This window comes from Pygocentrus nattereri, chromosome 2, assembly GCF_015220715.1.
Source record: "Pygocentrus nattereri isolate fPygNat1 chromosome 2, fPygNat1.pri, whole genome shotgun sequence".
Classification (NCBI taxonomy): domain Eukaryota; kingdom Metazoa; phylum Chordata; class Actinopteri; order Characiformes; family Serrasalmidae; genus Pygocentrus; species Pygocentrus nattereri.
Genome location: NC_051212.1, coordinates 54468821 through 54494706, shown reverse-complemented (window position 1 = coordinate 54494706; position 25886 = coordinate 54468821). Strand labels below are relative to the sequence as shown.

General features: G+C 43.2%; 1 protein-coding gene across 1 annotated transcript; it reads right to left on the bottom strand.

The window, feature by feature from the left end:
* Positions 1–21182: 21182 nt before the first annotated feature.
* On the bottom strand, positions 21183–25231 carry LOC108430714 (beta-1,3-galactosyltransferase 2-like). Its single transcript, XM_017703365.1, has 2 exons — positions 25165–25231; positions 21183–22767 (listed from the first exon to the last, which is right to left on the bottom strand). Exon 2 carries the CDS (start codon positions 22695–22697, stop codon positions 21525–21527), a length of 1173 nt encoding a protein of 390 aa, XP_017558854.1. The 5' UTR covers positions 22698–22767; positions 25165–25231; the 3' UTR covers positions 21183–21524.
* Between the last annotated feature and the right edge of the window lie 655 nt (positions 25232–25886).

The following is a 25886-nucleotide window of genomic DNA, read 5'->3' as shown; positions in this document are numbered from 1 at the left end:
TCTAGTCCTTCATCAGTGGTCACAGGACGCTGCCCACAGGACGCTGCCCACAGGACACTGTTGGCTGGATATTTTTGGTTGGTGGTCTATTCTCAGTCCAGCAGCGACACTGAGGTGTTTAAAAACTCCAGCAGCGCTGCCATGTCTGATCCACTCAGACCAGCGCAACACACACTAACACACCACCACCACGTCAGTGTTACTGCTGTGCTGAGAATCCACCACCCAAACAGTACCTGCTCTGTGGGGGTCCATGGGGGTCCTGACCACTGAAGAACAGGGTAACAGAGTATCAGAGAAACAGATGGACTACAGTCTGTAACTGTAGAACTACAGAGGGGAACTGAACGGTCAGTGGACAGTGTGCGTAGAAACAAGGAGATGGGCCCAAAAAAATGAAAACGCTTCTAAATAAATGACTTAGCAAAATGAACTGCTAACCGTGAACAAAGCACAACAGTGTCATGAACAGATACCAACGTCCAGCGCCACCGTAAACCTCCTCTCACCTGGCTCACGTCCAGTTCCACACAGTGGAATCTACTCAGTCCTGTTTGAGCATCTACGCCAGCACTCAAGCTTCCTCTTCATCCTTATGACGCTTTAGTGACGTGTTGAAACTCAAAGGCCCGAATTCAGCCTTGGATTTTCACCACATTATCCCCTTCCATGATTTTCTCTTGTTTGATTTTTTCTGCATAATGAAATGGTTATGATGTAAACAAAGCCATGCAAAACGATATGAGCCAGACGTCTGGAGAGTTTGTTCTCTCTAAAAGAATGAAATGGTTATGAATTCGCTGACTGATGTCTGAGACTCTGGTTTTGAGAAGGTTTTGGCCTAAAACATATAAATGGGTGATTCTACTGAACTGGTTTTGGTCTTTTAACTGATTTTGGACTTCAGACTAAAAGACTAGACTTTTGCTTTGAGGGACCCTAAATCTTAATTATGATTATTTTATTAAAATCATATGACTGTGTTGGTAGTGAGGAAAACATTCGATCATAACTCTACCCCAACTTCACCAAGTGTTTCAGTAGCGACTGTTTCGGCCACTTTATTATAAACACCCACCTCGTAATTTCACTCGCTGGCCACTTTATTAGAAACACCCACCTTGTAATTTCACTCGCTGGCCACTTTATTAGAAACACCCACCTTGTAATTTTACTCGCTGGCCACTTTATTAGAAACACCTTGTACTTTCACTCGCTGGCCACTTTATTAGAAACACCTTGTACTTTCACTCGCTGGACACTTTATTAGAAACACCCACCTTGTAATTTCACTCGCTAGCCACTTTATTAGAAACACCCACCTTGTAATTTCACTCGCTAGCCACTTTATTAGAAACACCCAACTTGTAATTTCACTCGCTGACCACTGTATTGGAAAAACCCCCCTTGTTAGGTCCACTTACTGGCCACCTAACAAACAGCTGCACACACATAAAACCGTCATATTTTTCATTTAAGCACAAAAAGTTATTAACAGCCAAAAATATCACGATTCTTAATTATCCTCACTGATTCTCGGACTTTGGGACACATTTACTTCAAAACAACGGGATCTAACTTCTACCCATGTGGCCATAAGGGGCAGGGATGCAGCCTCACTTCCTGCTCTAAAATGCAGGGGCGTGGCTAAAATAAGTCTCCGCCTACAGACCGAAACTCCTTGTGCTTCGGTGATGACGGGAAACGCAGGAAATATTTTTAAAATTCTATTTGTGTATAAAAAGTAAACGAATGATGAATCCAAATCTTCGACTGCAGTTTAAAAACACATTACAAAAAAACTAAACCAAAAAATGTTGTATTATTTTCAGGAGTGTAAATTTAGGGGTTAGGGTTTGGGACAGACTCCTCCCACTAGAAAAGTACTCTATAAAGGATATTGTATATTGTCGCTGTCCGAAAAAAGTCAATAAAATTTTTGAGATTTTTACTTTTCTGTGTCATTTGAGCTCCGAAGCTGCCCTTTTAATTGTGTGAAAATTTCATGATGATCGGACCAACAGAAATGCCCCAAAATTGCTTAGTATAAAAACTTTTTTCCATTTTCCATTAACTTACATAGAAAGTAAACAACGATTTCACGCTCTCCTGTAAAGTTACGATTTTGTAAATACTTGTTTTTATATTTATCTCCATCAATGCTTTGGGTTTAAATAAATCAGAACATAATCCTTGTAAATATCTACGATCTGAATGCTTTGTTGTTTTTTTGGTAATTTAGTAAAACTAGCTAACTGATTTGGTCAAATGCTTCATTTATTTTTGAAAATCTTTCCACGCAGGGGCGCAGCGGGTAGGGCTGTCGCCTCACAGCAAAAGGGTCTGGGTTCGATTTCCCGGCCGGGCAACCAGGATCCCTTCTGTGTGGGTTTCCTCCCTCAGTCCTAAGCCATGCAGTCGGGCCAACTGGACATGTTAAATTGCCCCTGGGTACGAATGAGTATGTGATTGTATATGTCTCTCTGTCTGATCCTGTGACGGACTGGCGACCTCTCCAGGGTGTGTCCTGCCTTCCGCCCAAAGATTTACCCCATTTTCCTCATCATCAACATTCCATATAAACTCAGAAGACTCGTGTAGGTTCTCTGGTGGTTCTGGATGGTAAATAAAGTGTCTATATCTGTGGTGTAGTCATGGCGACGCCTGGTTCCCATCACCACCACTGTCTAAGACGCAACCTTATAGTAAACCAAAACACAATAATCCTAAGAGGGTGAGGTTCATAGGTCTGTGTTTGTTACGCTGGAGCCCGCAGTTTCAGGACGTGGTTGGAATGCTGTCCTGTGTTTTACTATCATGCACGCATTCCTCCCCTCTATCAAACCCTCCAGACAGCTATGAGACCTACATTACTCACTCCGCTCTACTGGAATTACCTGTAATGTTCTTTACAGAAAGGAAACACTGTCCGTCCCATTACGAACAAAGGCCATCTGATGAACCCTGGACTTTATCAGCTTTGTAAGGAATGTACAGAAAATGCTGTACTGAGAGTGACGTACAAAAGTCACGTACAAAAGTAGTCATGCTCTATAGGGGATACAGGCATTGAACAGGCCCAAACACAGGAATAATGATGTATAGCAGTGGTAAGTGGTGACTATCAGAGCTAGGCTTTCGATCTGAGTCATAAAGGTCAAAACATGAAGCAAAACACAAGGAAGAAAGTTTCCTCTATGATAGAGCGAAGTTCAGTGGTAAATAAAGTACACAAGCCATGTACTCCAGTTAAAGTTGAGACACCCAAGGTAAAATATCACTTAAGTTCTTGGCATGCTGAAGAACTTAAGTAAGTTGTGAAAGGAGTTCTGGCTCAGTTCAGTGGGTTTAGATGCTGATTTGTTAAGATTAAGAGGTACTTTTTTAATCCCACAACTGGGGAAATTCCACCTCCACATTTAACCCATCCATGAAGCTAAACACCCCATACACACTAGTGAATACACACACACTAGGGGGCAGTGAGCACACTTGCCCGGAGCAGTGGGCAGCCCTATCCACAGCGCCCGGGGAGCAAGTGTCTTACTCAAGGGGACTTCAGTCATGGACTGTCGGCACTGGGGATCGAACCGGCAACCTTCCGGTCACAGGGGCAGTTCCCTAACCTCCAGCCCATGACTGTTTAGCCTTTAATTGATGATGTAATATGTTTGGCTTCAAAGCTTTATTAACAAATGATCTCTAACGATACAGCTAGTTACTCTAGTTACTACTAAAAGCCATCTGCAAACGTGATTTCCCGATCACGGCTGGCGCTGCTCGATTTTTGTGAAGTTTCAAAGGCAACAGAGTTCATCTGCCTTCTACATTCTCCTGACTGGTGTTGGCATCTCCAAACTGGGCTCAAACTGGGTTACAGACATCAAAGATGGACCCAAAAGCTCTCAGCTGCTGAACGAGGTGGTACTTCTGCAGAATGGAAAGATCACCATCAGCGTCATCACTTGTTCTGTGACGAGATCTTTATCTGGTGCCATTCAGGCCTTTCGTTTGCTTTTGTCACGGCGTGATAAGGTTTGTTACTCACTGCTGTGCTTTTCTTCGTTTCGGTTTATACTCCACATCATTCTGGGATGTGGCTCACTTGAAGATGTCCCAGCCTCCTTCAGAAAAAAAGGCTGTGTTTGTAACCATGGTGGATTAATACCACAAACCACCTTAGCCACTTCTCCTTCTGGAGGGAGCTGGACCCTGCCGCAGCTGTCACTGGGCAAAAGGCGGGATACACCCTGGATGGGCCGCCAGTCCAGCACAGGGCAGACAGGCAGACACATTCACACCAAGGGGCGTTTTAGCATGTCCAATTGGCCTGACTGCATTGCATTGTGAAACCCACGCAGACACAGGGAAAACATACAAACTCCACACAGAGAGGATCCTGGTCGCGACAGCGCCACCCACCACGCCACCGTGCCGCCCAGGTTAATACTAGATCCAAGAAAAAAGATGCACTTGACTGGCACTGAAAATGGAAACATAGCTGGAAACATAGCCTGTCCGGCCGGACACTGAAGCACGACTGACTGTCGAGCTCTCCTGCTACCCACTTCAGATCATCTGCCCACACCCCAGCTACCACTACCTGCCTTGGACCAGCTGCCCACCCTACAGTGATGTTTTCATGGACTCCTAGCTATCACTACTACTAAAACTACTGCTATTAATATTAGTAGTATAATGACTCTGTAGGTAGTTTGACCAGAGGAGGACGGGTCCCCTCTTGTGAGCCTTGGTTCCTCCCAAGGTTTCTTCCTCAGCTCTGAGGGAGGTTCTCCTTGCCACTGGCGCCCCTGGCTTGCTCACCTGGGGGTTTTTACATTCATGTTAAAACTTTGTCTTTTCTGGAATTCTGTGAAGCTGCTTTGTCTTTTCTGGAATTCTGTGAAGCTGCTTTGTCTTTTCTGGAATTCTGTGAAGCTGCTTTGTGACGACATCCGTTGTAAAAAGCGCTACATATAAATTTGACTTGATTTGATGTGAATTGAATTTTCATAACTCCCGTTCTCTTCTATCTGTTGGCCTCTAAGTGGTATTATTCATGAAAATAGCGCCTAACATGGGTTATAAATGCATTTGCATTGCTACATTGATTTTTCTCGGGTCGCAGTCAGAAGCAGCTCTTACCAACAGTGATATACATGGCCTACTTTGCCATGAGTTTCCAAGGATTCCTTTACTAAGCTAGTAAGTGTTGGCAAAGCCACTTAACAGCAATTTCAGTAAACAACTATTAAAGCAAACCATTTTGCACCACTACACACAGAGCTCTGTGGCCTTCCAAATCCCTTCAGGTGGACATTAGAAACCGGCAAACACGGGATACTCCAGCCATTTCTTTAGCTTTGCTCCTCCAGCTGTGTGTTTTGCTATATTATGTTAGCCCCAAGCATTAGCATTTAAGCTCTGACCTAAACAGAGGCATTTGACGCTTTAACAGGACATTCAGGTATTTTTTCTTCTCGTGTTAAAAGCATAACAATGAGCCCTGAATAAATTTTTTTGAACTTGTATCTAAATATTATTGTGCATTTCTTTCCACACATGCGCAGACTGAGAGAAACGAAAGAAATCAGCGCGAGGGTTTACAGGCACTGAAAAACCCCATGACTGAGCTCAAATCCAGCTCTCTTCCCACAGCCTTCATCCGATCGGAGAAATCAGAGCACGCTGTTTACAAGACCATCTGAATGGTCATATGACTGCTGTCCACATTACTGGTGTGCATGTAAACACACCTACTGTTAATGAAGGACTGGAAAGGAAAGGAACTTAAGACCTGTGTCAACAAGGAAATACTAAAACAAGGAAACTACTAAAATAAACCTTAAACCACATATAAGAGAAGGAGTTACATCAAACCTGGCACTACAATACATTTAAAACAACATGCTGAAATATATAGATATATATATATGTATATTTCAGCATGTTGTTTCAATAAAACAGCAATGTTGTATACATATATATATATATATATATATATATATATATATAGAGAGAGAGAGAGAGAGAGAGCGAGACCCTTACTACTGAATATTTTTAGATAATACAGCTTCAGTGACAGTTACTGTCTTTATTTATAAGTGATTTCCGCTGATTTTCCAATGCAGAATTTCTGCATTATTTAGTGGTTCAGATGTAAACAGAGAGGTTCTGAGCAGTTTGGTGAGAAACGCTTCCAATGTATTTACAGTGGTGGTGATGGGAACCAGGCGTCGCCATGACTACAACACAGATATAGACCCTTTATTTACCATCCAGAACCAGATCCAGAAATGTTGATGATGGAAAACAGTGGAAAATCTGGAATAATGAGTTTTCTTTGGGGACTATTTTGCCGCACAGCGCCCTGCATGTCTCCCTCCACCATGAATGGAGTTGAAGTTCTCTAAACTCTCATAAAACAACGTCTCAGTCATCAGGCAGTGAATTCAGAACCAGTTCATGTAGGAACTTTCTGTGAGGAGCTTTTAGAGGGACGTCTAGTTCCTATCACCACCACTGTGAACGGTTCTGACTCTAGAACAGAACATTTCACATCAACCACTCTGGATGACTCTGTTTACATGTTTATATTCACTTTTATGATTGACATATACTGAGACTTTGAAAAGGTGGTGGAATTCCCTTTTAGGGTTTAGAGAGTAAAAGTTTCCACACGTTTTTAAAGGATGAGGCATCCCTCAGTAGTGGAATTGCTGTTATAGTCAGCTAGTGCCACCTAGAGATACATCAACAAATTGCAACATGCCTCTAGAATCTCTCTTAACAATGGACATCAGTAAAAACAGCTGGAGTGATTCTGAGACGCTCACATCTACCTATCTGCTTTCACATCTCCAATAACAACAGTGGCGGACAAAGTACACAAATCATGTACTCCAGTAAAAGTAGAACTTCCTCCCTTTAGACCTCCACTTGAGTAAAAGTACTAAAGTATTTCCCTTCAAATGTACTTAAGTATAAAGTAAAAGTACTAAAAGAGTAATTCTGGCTCTGATGTCCTGTTATCATTTTTATAACCAGACTGGCTTCATGAACTCATTTCAGGTGAAAGTCCTCCAGCGTCTCTCTTGATAAACCAGACTTTTAATAGAACGTCATTAATTAGTGACGCTGACGTCTATTAAAATGATCAGAAGCACAAAACACTGAAGGTAAACAGGTTCCATCAGGGAGAACCAAGTGGCTCTGAAATCACTTTTTACACACAAGCAAAGTTTCAGTTTCAGATTTATTTACAACTTAGTTCCAAGTTTAAGTTGAATAAAAACTGGCTTTAAACTCAGGATCACAGATGAGCTCCTTTACTATGTTGATCTGTAGGCGTCTGTTCATAAACATAAACCAGCCCAAACTCATTTATTATAAAATGAAATGGTGTTTGTAGAAATTCAGAAAAAAGCCGCGTCAGTCTCGACTGCATATGTGGACATATTTCTATATTGAGCTCTATTTACACAAAGTTAGGTTAGTTCATCATTTATGTTGAACAGACTCTCCCAAAATTTTACAGGGCCAGTTCCCTAACCTCCAGCCCACGACTGCCCCATGTAATGAGGCAGTGAGCTGAGGTCTGCAGTGTTTTGTCCCGTGAGGCCCGTGTGCTGTACTTTAAATTAATAATAACAATAATAATAATAAGTTTCATTTATATAGCACCTTTCACAAACCCAAGGGCGCTTTGCATCACCATCAAAAAAATAAAATAAAACTAATACTACAAAGAGGAAAAATGGAAGGTTTTCAGCAGGGATTTGAAGGAAGACAGAGAAGAGCAATTCCGAAGAGTGGAAGTTAGAGAATTCCAGAGTTTGGGGGCAGCAGCACTGAAAGATCTGCCACCCATAGTAGAAAGTCTAGTTGAGGGAATTGTCAGGAGTCCAGCATTAGAAGATCGGAGAGCACGAGAGGTCAGAGCCCCGGCTGCTGAGTTTTGGACGTATTGAAAACGATTGATTAGTTCAACTGGAAGGCCATAGAAAAGTGAGTTACAGTGATCGATGCAAGATAAATTAAAGATAAAGAAAAAAGATAAAAATAAAAATTAAGATAAAAACATAACAACTGTAGTATATTGGAAAAATACTACTAATAATATTATTAATAATGAGAATTATAAGACAAAGGCATAGGTCTAAATAATTGGATAGAGCTAAAATAAACTGACATCTATGGATTGAGAGACTAATGGTGTGTCCCAATCAGGAGACACCTGTCTAAGTAGGCAGCATTGTAAGGCAGCATTTGTGCTCCGGAGGCGAAGGCTGTCCCTTTCAGAAGGCAGTATAAGTCAGCTGCCTTCTACAGTGCCTTATTTTGAAGGCAGCATCAGATGTATCCTGCGGCCAAGGAGTTTACAAATGCAAGCTGTTTCTTGACTTCTGACTTCACTGTTTTGATTGGTTGTTGTATTTGTGTAAAGTATTTAACACATTTGCGTTTGTAGGTCTCTAGAAATTCTTCCTGTGGTGAAATTTCCACTTGTCGAAGGCAGCAAATGGGCTGGCTCATCAAAACGAGGGAGAGTCCAGTTTAAAATATTGGCTGTTCACTGTTTAGTAGTGGGTAGCGCTGCTGCCTCAAAGCAAGAAGGGTCTGGGTTCGATTCCCCGGCCGGGCAACCAGGATCCTTTCAGTGTGGAGTTTGCATGTTCTCCTCGTGTCTGTGTGAGTTTCATCCAGGTTCTCCGGTTTCCGCTCACAGTCCAAAGACATGCAGTCAGGCCAGTTGGCCGTGCTAAATTGCCCCTTGGTGTGAGTGTCTGTCTGTCTGTCTGCCCTGTGATGGACTGGTGACCTGTCCAGGGTGTATCCTGCCTTCAACCCAATGACTGCTGGGACAGGCTCCAGCTCACCCCACAACCCAGGAGGATAAGTGACTTAGAATATGTTTGTTTAGTAGTGCTTTTTTGTATGATTTGATTCTATACTGTCCTCAGGAAGTTACAGCAGCAGGGAGGCGCTGTCTGAGGGGCTGAGGAAGAAAAGCTGTTACAGGGAGAAAACTGCGCAGAACAGCTGAGAACCGCTGACTTGCCAGGCGCTACACACTGACATCCTCCCTGAACGATGTTACTTTAACTGATGATGTAAAATGTTTTTGAAGATAAACACCACAAATGCCTGTTTTTGCCTCCTCTGCTTGTCCTGTACTGCTGTGCTTACCGGTCACATCAGTGTTCCAGACGAGCAGCTTATAAATCAGATGAGAATGAATAAAACAAAATGCATATTAGCCATATTAAAAGATTGTGTACGATCGTTTGTTCTGAGTGCATTTTGTACAAACTTCTACATACAACCCTAATTCCAATGAAGTTGGGACGTTGTGTAAAACATAAATAAAAACAGAATACGATGATTTGCAAATCCTTTATTCAACCTATATTCAATTGAATACACTACAAAGACGAGATATTTAATGTTCAAACTGATAAACTTTATTGTTTTTTGCAAATATTCACTCATTTTGAATTTGATGCCTGCAACACGTTCCAAAGAAGTTGGGACAGGGGCAACAAAAGACTGGGAAAGTTGAGGAATGCTCAAAAAACACCTGTTTGGAATATTCCACAGGTGAACAGGTTAATTGGAAACAGGTGAGTGTCATGATTGGGTATAAAGGGAGCATCCCTGAAAGGCTCGGTCGTTCACAAGCAAGGACGGGCGAGGTTCACCACTTTGTGAACATCTGCATGAGCAAATAGTCCAACAGTTTAAGAACAACGTTTCTCAATGTACAACTGCAAGGAATTTAGGGATTTGATCATCTACAGTCCATAATATCATCAAAAGATTCAGAGAATCTGGAGAAATCTCTGCAAGTAAGAGGCAAGGCAGAAAACCAACGTTGAATGCTCATGACCTTCGATCCCTCAGGCGGCACTGCATTAAAAACCCACATCATTCTGTAACGGATATTCCCACATGGGCTCAGGAACACTTCAGATAACCACTGTCAGTGAACTCAGTTCGTCGCTCCATCTACAAGTGCAAGTTCAAACTCTGCCATGCAAAGCAAAAGCCAGATATCAACAACACCCAGAAACGCCGCCGGCTTCTCTGGGCCGAGCTCATCTGAGATGGACTGACGCAGAGTGGAAAAGTGTCCTGTGGTCTGACGCGTCCACATTTCAAATTGTTTTTGGAAATCATGGACGTCGTGTCCTCCAGGCCAAAGAGGAAAAGGACTGTCCGGATTGTTATCAGCGCAAAGTTCAAAAGCCAGCATCTCTGATGGTGTGGGGGTGTGTTAGTGCCCATGGCAGGGGTAACCTGCACATCTGTGAAGTCACCATTAATGCTGAAAGGTACATACAGGTTTTGGAGCAACATCTGCTGCCATCCAAGCAGCGTCTTTTTCAGGGACATCCCTGCTTATTTCAGCAAGACACATTCTGCACGTGTTACAACAGCGTGGCTTCATAGTAAAAGAGTGCGGGTACTAGACTGGCCTGCCTGCAGTCCAGACCGTCTCCCATTGAAAATGTGTGGAGCTTTATGAAGCGCAAAATACGACAGCGGAGACCCCGGACTGCTGAGCAACTGAAGTTGTTCATCAGGCAAGAATGGGAAAGAATTCCACCTACAAAGCTTCAACAATTAGTGTCCTCAGTTCCCAAACGCGTATTGAGTGTTGTTAAAAGGAAAGGTGATGAAACTCAGTGGTAAACACGCCCCTGTCCCAACTTCTTTGGAACGTGTTGCAGGCATCAAATTCAAAATGAGAAAACAATAAAGTTTATCCGTTTGAACATTAAATATCTTGTTTTTGTAGTGTAGTCAATTGAATATAGGTTGAAAAGGATTTGCAAATCATTGTATTCTGTTTTTGTTTGTTTTACACAACGTCCCAACTTCATTGGAATTGGGGTTGTATTTTTTATACTTTGCATGTTAGAAATAAACCAGGTTCATCAAAGCGGATGAGGAGAGTGAATGAATTTAAATTTATAGTCATGATTATCTGTATTTATCTGCAACGCCGAGTAGAGTATATAACAACACATACGACTCCTCTAAGCAGCCTGTTTCTCATACACAGATATCCACAACAAGAATGCAGGGAAACAGGTGCTGCAGATTCAAAGCTGTCCTTTTACGCCGAGATTATCAAGATTGTCAAGACGTAAGACTTCACCAGTAATATCAATTGTAGGCTTACAAAAGTGAGAAATATGCAGAATACAGCCAAAAAAAACCTGTACTGTAATACAACATACTGTAAAAATTCAAATAAATTTGATGTGAACTGCTTTCATTCATTGACAGCTTTTTCAGGTTTCAGCAGAGTGTGTCCTACATTTGGGTTTCGGCCAATGATTTTTGCTGGAAAAGACATCAGAAAAGACGTTTTCACTTACTTATTGAGTGTATGAGTGTAGCTAGCCCTCATTAGCTGGCAGGAATGCACCCTAAGTTAGCCTGGCAACTGCCAATCATCCAATAGATGAAGACTCAGGTGCCGGGCGCGGTGCCCATCCCCATCCTGATATCACTTCCCAGGGACCCTCAGCGACAGTGAGCAATTTAGCACGTTGTAGTCATTACAAGTGTTGTAAAACCTTAAAACTGTGAAAAAAGGCACATACATATCTACCAACACCTTTTGAGGTTCCTCCTGAAGTTCTTGATCGAAGGCTGTGAGATGTACGATTCATTCAATATCACTGAAAATTGCGGCCTAAAACCAAGGGAAGTGAAAGCAGGACAGGGATGCGGGTTTGGGCACCACAAGGGCTTCTCGTCTGCTTCTCATGCTACACAGCGTAAGGTAAGCTAAGGCTAAGGCTGCTGTGTTTCATGGGGGTGTGTGTCCTTGCTTGAAACATTACGCTGCGAGTTCCTGGTGCCGTGACCCAACAGAAAGTTTAGCACAAGCCGAGCGCAGTAGTATCTATCTGCGGAGCCACAGTATTGCTACTTTAGCCCCACACTTTTAGGCTGTGTTTGCATAGCAGGTGGCCCAAATCTGATTCTCAACAAATCCTATTTTTCTGTTAGGCTGTTCACAATATCTTTTAAATGTGACCTGTAGGCGACATTGGACTGAACAGATTACGCTCGTAAACTGACCCTCATACACAGAAGAACAATGCTTCACATAATGCAATCATCCAGAGGTAAACAATCAAAATAGAGTCAACAGTAAACAAGCCACTCCTGGAGGCCTCAGATTCATCTTCTCCAGCATCACAGGAGCTAAAAAGAAGTTCTGATGTCTGACAGCTGGACTGATCACCCAGAACGTGTTCAAGCTCGCTGTAAAAAGGAAATGTTATTTGGTCACGGCCATTTCTTTGGTTTGTGTCCTTGGTTTCTTTAAACTTTGCTTCCAGACTTTTATCTTTTCGTTGACGCTACAGCATCGTTCTCTTAAGGCCGCTATCTACGAGGACTATGCCCCCGAGGTCCTCAAACAGCGTGCCAAGTATCGAGATGTGCTAGTGGATCTCTACAACTTCGGTCTCAAGCCTGCGCTGTTATTCCCAGCTACACTTATCATGACCAAGGACGGGGGTAAGAGGAGACTTGCTTCAGTTGAGCAGGCTAAAAGCTACCTAACGAATATCCATGCTAAAGGTGTGTAAACATTGTCGAGAGCATAAATGTTCATGCTAATTGAGTGCTATGAACTAGCTACCTGCTATATCTGGGGTAAAGTCTGCTTCAGCCATTTAGCAGTCATAATTGGCATCACTGGCGAACACAGTTATGTTAATGTCGCGTGGGTTAGTTAAATATAAGGTAGTGTTAAACCATGTATGTATTCCTAAAATAACCAGGGACTTCCAACATATCACATAGCCCCTAGGAATAGAATTTCAAAACAATCTAGAACACTTAAAACCTACTATTAAAATTTACTACTCCTAGGAACCATTGAGATAAAGATGTACAACCAGAACCCAATCTAACCCAAACTCCACACGACTCACCCACACTAGTAAAGAAATAATAAATTCGTTTGGGAGGGAACAGAGTATGAGCCAGTGATCCCAACAGGAGACAGCATACTCAAACAAGCAATGTTTTATTTTATACTTTGAGCAAATATGTACACTAAAAGCTAGGTCGTTGCGGTAGATTAATGGGAACGAAAGCAAAACAACAGGAAAATAAATAAACAAAAACGCAAAACAAAAGAATAATACCAAATAAACCAAAAAAACCACAAAGGGGAACCAAGAATACACAGAAACTAAAAGGAAGGAAAGTCCGGTTCACTGTTTCAATAAAAGAAGTCCATAACGACCAGGGGAATGTAGACACGGCTCCCTTGAGTCTCACCACGCCGCTCTAGGACAAAATAAAAGAAAAGACTGACCAGTAATATGTCCTTTGTGTACTCAAGCTTGGGTTTAAATTAGCCTAGTGGCTACAGAGAGGGTTTCCGAGTGTAGTCAGAGTATTTAGAGTTAATTAATAAAAGCAATGGCAGTCCAGCACTCCTGGTTCCTTAAAATATACACCACCTGTAAAACAGCTGCTCGTACTCACACAGTTCCGGGTAGTGATCGAAACCACTACCCAGAAATTGCAGCAACACGCCTGTGGTGTATAGGATGACCCTCGGTCTTCTATCCAGCGTTCCCTTTGAGCCGCCGCTGACGTCACCGCATGCACACACTCCAGCAGTTCCTCCTGAATCTGCTGCCAGCCGCTGCACTCACGCGCCACTCGGACCAAGCCCCTACTGCCGGCTAATGCTGCGCCGAATCCTGCTGGCGTTCTAGCCACGCTCCCGGCTGCTTCCGCCTCTGCTGCACTATCCACACCCGCAGCACACCTGTGCCACCAATCCTTCCCCGGATCTCTCTCCCCGGATCTCTCTCCCCGGATCTCTCTCCCCTCCTGTAAAAGTCCGCTTTTAAAATAAGAGTCCCCGAGCACCCGCGCTCGCTTTCCACGCTGATAGGCTGATTAAAGAGACAGTTATTAGGTTCAGGTGGAGATAGTCAGACGGCCCCAAAAGAAATCAAAAACACCCAAAATTACACAGCACAGCACACGAAAAATTTAAGTAAAACCAAACACTCAAAACATAAATACACCAACACAAATCCAAAATGTATTTTAAAGATAAATCAAGAAAATAACACTTTTTTTGACCCGTCTAACATTAAGATCAATAGCTAAACATGTCATATTTGTCTGGACTGATGAACATTTGACAGTTACTTTATTGTTCTCCGGTTCTCTGTCACTGCATTTTCTTTTTTTACAGATCGGAAAAGACACTTGCTATAAGTGGCAGTTGTGACACCACACCTCAGCATTGTTGCTCCGCAACGCCAATACGAAGGATTCCCTTTATTTTGTTTTATTTTATTTCAATTGTTCACTCCCCATCCCCTTTTTTAATAAAGAGGGAACTTAAGATCTCAGTGGACCACAGATATGCTGCATATACTGGTACACTATATGTATAGTAATGTTAGATTTCATGTGTCTCTTCAGTCACTCTCATGCCTGTTTTTTTTTTGTCATTATTATTATTTTTTTTCCCTTCCTCTCTCTTCAGCTCCTTTCTTCTCCTCGTTTTACTCTTATCTACCTGTATTTAGGCAATCCAATTAAGAACAAGCCTTGAATGGCCAGCACCGACACGGTTGGTGGTGGTAGGGGAGTGCGCCTAATTTCCTGGAATACTAAAGGGATGAATAATCCCATCAAAACCAGCAAGGTACTTACACAGTTACTTACTTGGGATGATGAGGAATTTTTAAAGAAGTTCTTCTCCAATCTCTCAAATGTGGATAGTCACTACATAGTCATAGGCGGTGACTTTAACCTCGTCCAGGATGCAATTCTTGATAGGTCGTCACTTAAGCAGGCTGCCTTGTCGAAATTGGCCAGTGCTGTGTTAAATCACCAATCCCGATTAGGTTTGTCAGACCCCTGGAGATTTAAAAATCCACAGGGCAAAGCCTTCTTTTTTTTCTCTCATGTGCATCACTCTTTCTCAAGGATAGATTTTTTCTTGCTAGATAACAGACTACTCCAACATGTTAACTCATGCGACTATCACACCATTGTCATTTCGGACCACGCCCCCACAACAGTTGATATCAGTTTTCCTTCTGCCCCAAATTTTGTTAAACAATGGAGATTCAGTTCATTTATGTTATCCAATAATGAGTTCAGGAACTTTATTGATGCTCAGATTAGTTTCTACTTTGCAGTTAACGATACCACCAAGGTTGGTAGTGACATTTTATGGGAGGCCTTCAAGGCTTTTATCCGTGGGCAAGAGATTTCCTATTCTTCTCAGGTGAGACGGGCAGAGAGAGCTAGGTCCTTAGAGATAACAGACAAACTTTTCAAACTAGACACAGTCTATGCTTCCACACCCTCTCCCACTCTTTACAAGAAACACCTTCAATTGCACTCAGAACATGACCTTTTGATGATACACAAAATAGTGAGACAACTGCAACAATCTAAACAATTATTCTTTGAACAGGGAAATAAAGCGGGGAAGTTTCTTGCACACCAAGCCTGTGAGGCCTACGCCCCCAGGTTGGTTTCTAAGATTAAGTTACCTTTGGGCAATATAACCTCAGACCCATCTGAAATTAACAGAGTCTTTTTTGATTATAATTCCAGCCTCTACAAGTCAGAAAGCCCTTCAACCCCTTAGAGTTTCACAGCTGTCTTGAAGCACTAAATTTCCCCAAAGTTAACGAGACTCTGGCCGTGGACATGGGCAGGCCCATTTCCACCCTGGCGATACAAGAGGCAATAGGGTCACTTCAAAATGGAAAATCTCCCGGACCTGATGGTTTTACAGTAGAATTCTACAAAGCCTTTTTCTACACAGCTTCTCCCAATCTTGACAAGGTTATACAATGACTCATTTGACAAAGGCAGACTTCCTCCAACCTTATCTCCAGTCTCTTTGTTACTCAAAAAGGACAAGGACTCGACCCTTTGCAGCAGTTACAGACCAATATCGCTCTTAAACTTCTAAAATTCTGGTTAATGTTCTATCTCGTCAGCTTCAGCAGATTATGCCAGACCTTATTGCCGCTGACCAAACAGGTTTTATACAGGGCAGACACTCATTCTTCAACACCAGGAGATTACTTAATATTTTATATTCCCCTTCTTCCAACTCTCCTGAAATTGTAGTGTCCCTTGACGCTGAAAAAGCTTTTGATAGGGTGGAATGCGATTACCTGTTCTTCATTTTAGACAAATTTGGTTTTGACTTTATTTGTTGGATCTGACCTGTTATACACTGCCCCAACTGCTTCCATCCATACTAACACTAATGAACTCACCACCTTTTCCTTTATACCATGGGACACGCCAGGGATGCCCACTATCCCCCTTGCTTTTCAACCTGGCGATAGAGCCTTTAGCAATCTGGCTTCGTAGCCAAGACAGATTTGAGGGCATTGCACGTTACAATCTAGTACATAAACTCTCCCTTTACGCAGATGATCTTCTTCTTTACATTTCTAAGCCCGCCTCATCCCTTCCACCAATATTAGAAATTCTGGACCAGTTTAGCCATCTCTCTGGTTATAAATTGAACTTGTGAGCTATTTTTTGTTAACTCTCTAGCAAAGTGCCTTGCACAGTTGATATCTCCATTTAAAATAGCAGCAGGGGGATTTAAGTATTTGGGGTATTCTTTACTAACTCATTTAATGACCTTTTCTCCAAAAATGCTTAGCCTCTCCTCGACAAACTTAAATCGGACATAACCAGGTGGGCCTCCCTTCCATTGTCCCTTAGCTTGATTAAAATGGTCACACTTCCTAGATTCTTATATACTTTTCAACATATCCCTGTGGTTATTAGCAAATCCTTCTTTGTCAACTTTGATCATTTGCTGAATGCATTTTTATGAGCACAACAAACCATCATCATCATCGTCGTTGCCCGCTTAGTCCAAACAGGGTCGCGGTAGCAGTTGGGAGAGCAGAGAATCCCAGATGACCCTGTCCCCCGCAACTTCCTCCAGCTCATTCCCGGGGACCCCAAGCCGCTCCCAGGCCAACTTGGAGACATAATCCCTCCAGCGGGTCCTAGGGCGGCCCGGGGTCTTGTCCCGGTAGGCCGTGCCTGGAACACCCCCACCGGGAGGCGTCCAGGGGGCATCCGGATCAGATGCCCGAACCACCTCTACTGGCTCCTCTCAATGCGGAGGAGTACCGGCTCTACTCTGAGCTCCTTCCGGATGACCGAGCTTCTCACTCTATTGCAGCGCGTGTAGCCCGCCACCCGAAGAAGAAAGCTCATTTCCGCCGCTTGTACTCGCGATCTCGTTCTTTCGGTCATTACCCACAGCTCATGACCATAGGTGAGGGTTGGGATGTAGATCGACCGGTAAACAGAGAGCTTTTGGCTCAACTCCCTCTTCACCAATATAGTCTGGTACAGTGACCGCATTACTGCTGCCGCCTGTCCCAGCCTACGGCCGATCTCACGATCCCTCTTCCCGTCACTCGTGAACAAGACCCCAAGATACTTAAACTCCTCCACCTGGGGCAGGTCCTTTCCCCTTACCTGGAGTGGGCATGCCATCCTTTTCCGGGCCAAGACCATGGACTCAGACTGGGAGGTGCTGATCCGCATACCAACTGCTTCACACTCAGCTGCAAACTGCTCCAGCGAGCGTTGGAGGCATCCATGTGATTCCGCCAAAAGAACAACATCATCTGCAAATAGCAGAGACGCCACCCTCCCAGTTGGTGAAAAGCTGATCCATTGTTCCATGGCCGGGACGGAATCCACATTGTTCCTCCTCAATCTGAGGTTCAACTATCGGTCGGAGTCTCCTTTCCAGCACCTTTGCATAGACTTTCCCAGGGAGGCTGAGCAGTGTGATATCCCGATAATTGGCACACACCCTCCGGCCCCCCTTTTTAAAAATAGGGACCACCACCCCAGTCTGCCAGTCCAAGGGTACTGTTCCCGAGGTCCATGCAATATTGCAAAGGCATGTTAGCCATGACAGCCCCACAATATCCAGAGCCTTAAGCATTTCTGGACGAAACTCATCCACCCCCGGTGCCTTACCACTGAGGAGCTTACCAACTACCTCAGTGATCTCCACCAGGGAAATGGAACTTGACACCCCAGAAGCCTCTGGCTCTGACTCCCGTGAGGGAGGCACGTCTCCCGGATTAAGAAGTTCCTCAAAGTGCTCCTTCCACCGACCGACAATATCCTCATTTGAAGTCAGAGTTTCTCCACCCTTGCCGAATACAGCTTGGGCGCAGCCACCCCGACCCCTCCTGAGTTGCCGGACAGTTGTCCAGAACCTCTTTGAGGCCGAACAAAAGTCTTTTTCCAAGGCCTCACCAAACTCCTCCCATGCCCTGGATTTTGCTTCTGCCACAGTTGCAGCTGCCACCTTTTTTGCCTGTCGGTACCTATCTGCTGAATCGGGAGTCCTTCAGGCCAACCAGTCCCTAAAGGCCTCTTTCTTCAGCTTGACGGCCTCCCTCACCACCGGTGTCCACCAGGAGGTTCTTGGGTTACCGCCCCGACAGGCACCCACAAGCTACGCCTGGCAGCTTCCACAATGGAGGTTTTGAACAGGGTCCATTCAGACTCCATGTCCCCTACCTCCTCCGGGACATGAGAAAAGCTCTCCCGGAGGTGGGAGTTGAAATCATTCCAAACAGGGGCCTCTGAAAGTCGTTCCCAGCACACCCTCACTATTCGCTTGGGCCTACCGGGTCTGACCATCAGTCTTCCCTGCCATCTGATCCAACTCACCACCAGATGGTGATCAGTTGACAGCTCAGCACCTCTCTTCACCCTAGTGTCCAGAACATATGGTCCCAAGTCAGATGAAACGACAACAAAGTCGATCATTGACCTTTGACCCAAGGAGCTCTGGTACCATGTACACTTATGAGCATCCTTTTGTTCGAACTTGGTGTTCGTTATGTACAATCCATGCCTGGCACAGAAGTCCAATAGCAACTCACCATTCGGGTTTAGATCGGGCAGGCCGTTCTTCCCAACCACGCCTCTCCAGGTCTCCCAGTCATTGCCAATGTGAGCATTGAAGTCTCCCAGTAGGACTATGGAGTCTGTAGGCAGGACCCTTTCCAGAACCCCGCCCACTTGCTCCAGGAAGGCCGAATACTCTGACCTGTTGTTTGGTGCATACACACAGACAACAGTCAAAGTTTTCCTCTCTGCAATTTTAATTCGCATTGAGGCGACCCTCTCGTCCACCGGGACAAACTCCAACTGCCTGGTCACCAGCCGGGGACTTGTGAGTATCCCCACACCCACCCGGCGCCTCTCACCCTGTGCAACCCCTGAGTAGGAGAGAGACCAACCCCTATCCAGGAGTTTGGTTCCAGAGCCGACACTGTGGGTGGAGGTGAGCCCAACTATATCTAGTTGGTACCTCTCAACCTCCTGCACAAGTTCCGGCTCCTTCCCCCCCAGTGAGGTTACGTTCCATGTACCAAGAGCTAGTTTCTGCTGCAGGGACCTAGGCCAACTAGGGCCTCCCCGCCATCTCCCACTGCCAATATGGCACTGCACCGCTCCCCCATGCTGGACCTTGCGGGTGGTGGGCCCACATGGCCTCCCCACGTTGCCTCTTCGGGCTGAGCCCGGCAGGATTACGTGGGCTGCCCGGCCACCAGGCGCTCGCCGTGGAACTCTACCCCCAGGCCTGGCTCCAGGGGTAAGTCCCGGTGACCCTTTCCCGGGCAGGGTACACGATTTTTTATGTACCATATTCATGGAGAATAAACTTTGGACAACAACAACAATCACAACAAACCAGCACATCTCAAAAGATCAGTTCTCCAGCTCTCAAGGTCTGAAGGAGGCTTGGCGCTCCCTAACTTACGTGACTATTTTTGGGCTTGTAATATTCATAAATTACTCTACTGGGCTTATTGGAAAGCACCATATGGCCTTCCACCTTGGGCTCATATTGAGATCTCATCTTTTCATAGCTCCCTATTTACTGTACTTTGTTCCCAGCTCCCCATATCTGTTAACAAAGCTTCTATGAATCCAGTTCTTATCAGTGCTATTAAAATTTGGCTCCAATTTAGGAAACATTTTGGTTTTCATAGTGCCTCAATCCATATGCCTATCTTAAAAAATCACTTGTTTCCTCCATCCTGCTCTGACTCGGCTTTCCGCTTCTGGTCAAGTAAGGGGCTTACTACAGTCTTCGAATTTGATAAGGATGTTGTCTTTTCACCCTTCTCAGACTTATCTACTAGATTAAACTTACCCAATAGTCACATCTTTCGATTTTTTCAGGCCCGACATTTTGTTCAAAAACTATTCCCCCACTTCCCTAATTGTCTTCCTGAAACCTATATCAATCAATTTCTTACTTTTGATTATTCCAAAAAAAGATATATCTGTTATATATAATTTAATTAAATCAATACAGGTAGAACCTATTGAAACTCTTGGAAAATCCTGGGAGGAGAACTTGGGAATTACTATTTCAGATGACCACTGGGCTCGCATCCTGGACCGGGTTCATTCTTCATCCATATGTGCCGGACATGGCCTATTGCAGTGTAAGGTGCTCCACAGAGCTCACTTTACCAATGCTAGGCTGGCAAAGATATTTCCATACCAAAGTGATGCTCGCGAGAGATGTAAGCAATCTCCGGCTGACCATGTACATATGTTCTGGACATGCCCTCAACTTACTAGTTTCTGGTCCAGTATATTTGACACTCACAATCAAGTCCTCAATTGTAAGTTAGGCCCTAATTCTTTAACAGCCCTATTTGGCTTTACCCCTGATTTGGGCCTCCCTGTAACCTCACAGTCTGTTACTGCTTTCACAACCTTGCTGACCAGACGTGCCATTCTTCTTAAATGGAAACAGGCCTCTCCACCATCGCACGGTAGTTGGATCCGGGATGTCTTATTATGCATCAAGCTCGATAAGCTAAGATTCTCCCTGAAGGGTTCCTTGAGACTCTTTCACAGGACCTGGGATCCTATGCTTGAGTTTATAAACAATTCTGTTTTACTCAAAGATAGCAATGCCTAAATATGTGAATTGAGAGGTACGTGTTGCCCTTATTTGTTTATTATTTGTATCAATATTGTTACTATTTGTTATTTATTTAATTTATTTATTTTATGAAGTACAAATCCAAAGTACTGGGTAATTATTTTGGGTAACATGATGGTAAATTCCAAGACAGTTTAATTACCGTGTTACACTGAAATTAATTTTTCACATTTAATGAATACAAACCCCATTAACCCACCAATTTGTTTTAAAACCTTTGACAGTAGATCCATCATTCAAAAATCTCGTCAGGCCAGGCTTTATGTTCACATTGATTTTTGGCAGTGATATGAAGTTCACTGTTGAAGTTACTTCCCTCACATTCCAAAATACTGTTCCTATGTTTTTCAAACTTCTTTTTGGTGAAGCATCTAGACCACCTTGGTTCCCACTTTCAACCGGTATGTTCAATGAAATGTTCCAGTTCTAGTCACTGTCGAGGCTTGCGAACTTTGTTGCTTTACTCTGTATTGTCGCAGGGGTTGTGCTTGTTGGTCTGCAGGTCCTGCCAGTACGTTATTATCTCAGTGGGAAGGAGCCCATGAGAGGTTATCAGATTGCTGTATTCGCAGCTGGAGTATGGTACCCGGTTGACATTGAACAGGGATTGGTTGGGCGGAGAAACTGGTTCTATCTTCAGTTTTGCAAGGCAGATCGCTACGTAAACATCCTCAAGATGCAGCCATCGTATGCTCAGAGAAGTCCTGTATATCAGCTCTGCCAGGTCGCCCGAGAAGACGTATCCAGTTCCTGAGCAAAAAGGAGGGTACACGTTGTCGGGGTACATCTCTTCTGAAATGTACCACTTACTGTTTTTGTTTCTATGTGGGGGCTCATTATACATGACGTATCCAGTGAAATACTTTAGTTTTGGTGGAAGGTTGGGATTGAGAAGTTTTTGGATGAGGTATTCCGTATTGACGAACATGTCACTGTCCGTCTTCATGACGTAACTAGCTCCTGGGCAGTACGTTGCTATCCAGTGCATTCCCATCAGTGTCTTGATGGTAAGGTTGTAATATGAGTCTATGTAATTTTGCTGGATAATGTCATGATACTGTTGAGACTCTGCCTCTATGGAGCTCTGCAGTTGGCTGGTAGGTCCTTCTCTTATTCCCAAAAGGAAGAGCCGTACCAATCCCACGCCCTCAGCCACGCTCTCATTCCCCCACGTCTGCCTGATGGCATCCCTGGCCTGAACATGCTGGGGCTCAACGGTAATCAGCAGCACTAAGAAAGGATCCCTTTCCTGACACTTGTCTTCTTCATTGATGATGTATTTGTAGGGTTCTACCTTGAGTATACTCTCTGCTGTTATCTCCTCACTGAAACTGGCATTAGACTCCACAGAGTTCTTCAGCCCTTGCTGGGAGGAGTCGTCCAGAATGGAGCTGAGGTTTCCCTCTGATGTTGCTGGAAAAGGGGACGTTGCTTCCTCTGTCCACATGTTCTGCTTGGTCACGCTCTGGTTCTTCTCCAGTTTCTGCGCTGTGTGATTTACACTGTTCACCTGGTGGTCCTTCTTTCCTGCCAGCAAGCTGTGTTCACTGACAAAGAGGAACACTCCCACACACAGGAGCAAAACTAGAAATCCAGTTATGCCTGTACAGCAGTGCCTCCACTTCCACTGCATGATTCTGTTGCTCGGGTCCTGATGCTCAGATGCGTCCGGGTCAAGGATGAATCAGCCGTTGTGCCGAGATCTGTAGGCCAAGAAAAACAGTTTCAGTTACAGAGGAACACAGGCTGCATGTTTTTTTTCAACTATGAGCTTCCAAATTCAGTGCTTCTAACATTACCCACGTAATATGGCATGACAAATTAAGTGTGTTTAGAGGCTGTAAAGCATGTCACCTTGGTGCTTTACAGCCCTTTAAATTTGCATAAACAAAACCTTCAGCTCTAACTGTTTCCAAAAAGTCGTCTTTTTCTTTTTAAGCAATTACTTTGAAAGTAGTTGTCGTACAGCATCTTTGATTTCAACCACATACAGTTGCATCATGCAGCCAAGTAAGGTATCATAAGATGAAATGAAGAAGTGCATCATGGTGAAAGAATGCTTCTAAACAGCTTTGCAACAGCTTGTTAATTTTTCTGTGTGTATGTTATTAAAAATGAATATATTTTTGAAGGAGGTGAAATTACATTACTCCAGAAATTGATGTGCAAAGGCTCTGTCTCAATTCGTCTGCTTTTAAGTGATCTGTACAGAATTCTCCTTAATTGTTTGACTTTTACTGTCAACTTTGTGACTTTGTGTGTTGTAATTTATATTTGGCGGTTGGTAGATTAATTCTACAACTTTAAGCTGCATCTTCTGAATGTTCTGATTTTAAAATATTGTAGTGTATGTCTTGAATAGTCGGAGCAAATGCATGGTAGATGTGGCAGCAAACGGCCTTTTCTTTAAGGCTTCTGGTGTTTCAGCACCAAATGTCAAGCTACATTCAGAAGGTGGCGTTGTGTGAGGCTGTAACTGTCGTCTCTAGAGTCAAATAGATTATGTAATTTCAAAACTATAATCAAAGAAGCTTTCCCAGTTCTTTTTTCTACTGAAAGTCCACCCATTTTTCCAATGTGTTGTCTCAGTGATCAACTCTGTCAAAATTACTTTTATAAAAAAATACAAGGAGAGTCTCAGATTTTTGGCTTTCAACAGTAAATCACATTTTAAAAATCTAATCAAATCACATTTGTTGTCACATCACATTTACACAGGGGGACAGTGAGTGAAAATCTTATTTAAATATCAAAAAAATGTTTAAATATCTAAGAAGAAAAAGAAACATATGTACGCTGACTCTGAATATACACAATATACACTAGTATTGCACTGTTCCAATGTGCAGTTGTGCAGTAATAACTTATGAAATTGTAAGCATAAAGCAATATGTGATCATAAACCACATTTTCCGTTAATTTGAGGGGAAAAAGACAGATTTACAGCTGTTTCATGCAGTTACTCAATAATTTGCCTTATGATTTGGGCATGTAAATTCAGATGGACAAACCAAAATATACCTACGAGCATAAGAAGTTAAACCCTTTTCTTCGTACGCTGAACTAAGATTCATTCCAAAGAACAAAGAAGTTACACACAATCGCATAAAAGCATCGCAGCAGCATCGAGCTTCGGACTTTACTTTTCACTGTCTGAGACAAACTGAGCAACGTCTGCAATGTTATTTGCTTGTTTGTATTGACGACTTTATTTCAGAGGCTGAGAAATTGTAAACAGCTCTAAAACCTGCACCTCTACATTCCTTGTTTCAAATATGGTCGTACGTGCGCCAGTATTTACATTCAGTATTTGCCTTCATGTCGTTGCCGTTCTTCTCTTCCTCCTTATTTCAAACCTAGCAAACATGACGTCTGTGGAATTCTCTATACCAGTGTGGGCTTTACATATGGAAATGCATAGAAGTGACAAGCTTTATAATAAAAAACTGTTGGTGTGGCCAAACTCGAGCGACCTGTTTTGTCTTCTGTAGTAATTGTCCTTTTATGGCATAAACAGTAGTTGCACACTCGGTGTGGTATATCCTGCCTGGGTAGGATGAGTCACGCCTAGAGTCCACATGAGACACTCAATTCAACTGTCAGAGAAGACTGATAGCTCACAAATTACCTTTTCTTTAAGGCTTCTCATCATTCAGCACCAAATCTGGCTAAAAACCAACATGTATTTTCTAGGTAAAATTTAAGGCAAACAAGCCAGGAAAAAGTCAGATATTAGACTCTGAAATGTAGTGGAGTGAAAGTAAAAAGTCGCCCAGAACGGAGAAACTTCAGTACAGATACATCAAAAATACTAAAGTACAGAAACTAATTGCATTTGCTCAGTTACTGTCCAACACTGACTCACAGTAGAGGAACCTACACTAGCATAATTTTCTCTGAGTGACCAAGTATTCTTATCCTTTTTTACTGAATAAACACAGCAGCCTACTCCAGCACCTCGCAAATAAAAGTGCTGTTTGTGCTGAATTGCTGAATTCACAAAGAGCTTTTGATTTGTATTATAGTATTGCAAGGTTAACAAATCTTTGTCTTCTGGTTTGATAGAGGCAAATGTTCCTTTTTTAAGCAATGAAACATACCTTTCTTCTCCAAGAATGCTGCAGGATGCTCCTTTCTTCTCGCACTCACACAGTCTACTGTCTGTCCGTGATGTCACAGATATGCATTCACGCAGGCTGAACCAGCTCCACAACAGAGTGACTTTACACCAAACAGGTGAGTTTTAACTCCTAAGAGGTCAGGCTTACATCCATGCTTAATGTTTACAAACCACAAAATTAAAAACACATCTGGATAAGAGTTTGTGTGGCGCTGAGGATAAATGGTTAATTAAATCATTTGTAAACAGCTGTTTGTTTCTGATGAATGTGTGATAATAGAAGCAAATACCAGCATCGCTGACATTTATTGGCCTAAGAGTCTCAGAGCTCAGACACTGACCTATTAAAAAATTACGGACAACTTGTACTTCATTTTTATCTGCAAAAAGTGAATCTGCACCGTTTACGTTTGTGGATGTAAAGACAAAAACGCTGGTAGAATAAGAATTCATTTCAGTATTCCAATGAAGTTGGGACGTTGTGTAAAACATAAATAAAAACAGAATAATGATGAGCAAATCCTTTTCAACATATATTCAATTGAATACACTACAAAGACCAGATATTTAATATATCAAATGGATAAACATTATTGTTTTTTTGCTAATATTCACTCATTTTGAATTTGATGCCTGCAACATGTTCCAAAGAAATTGGGACAGGGGCAACAAAAGACTGGGAAAGTTGAGGAATGCACAAAA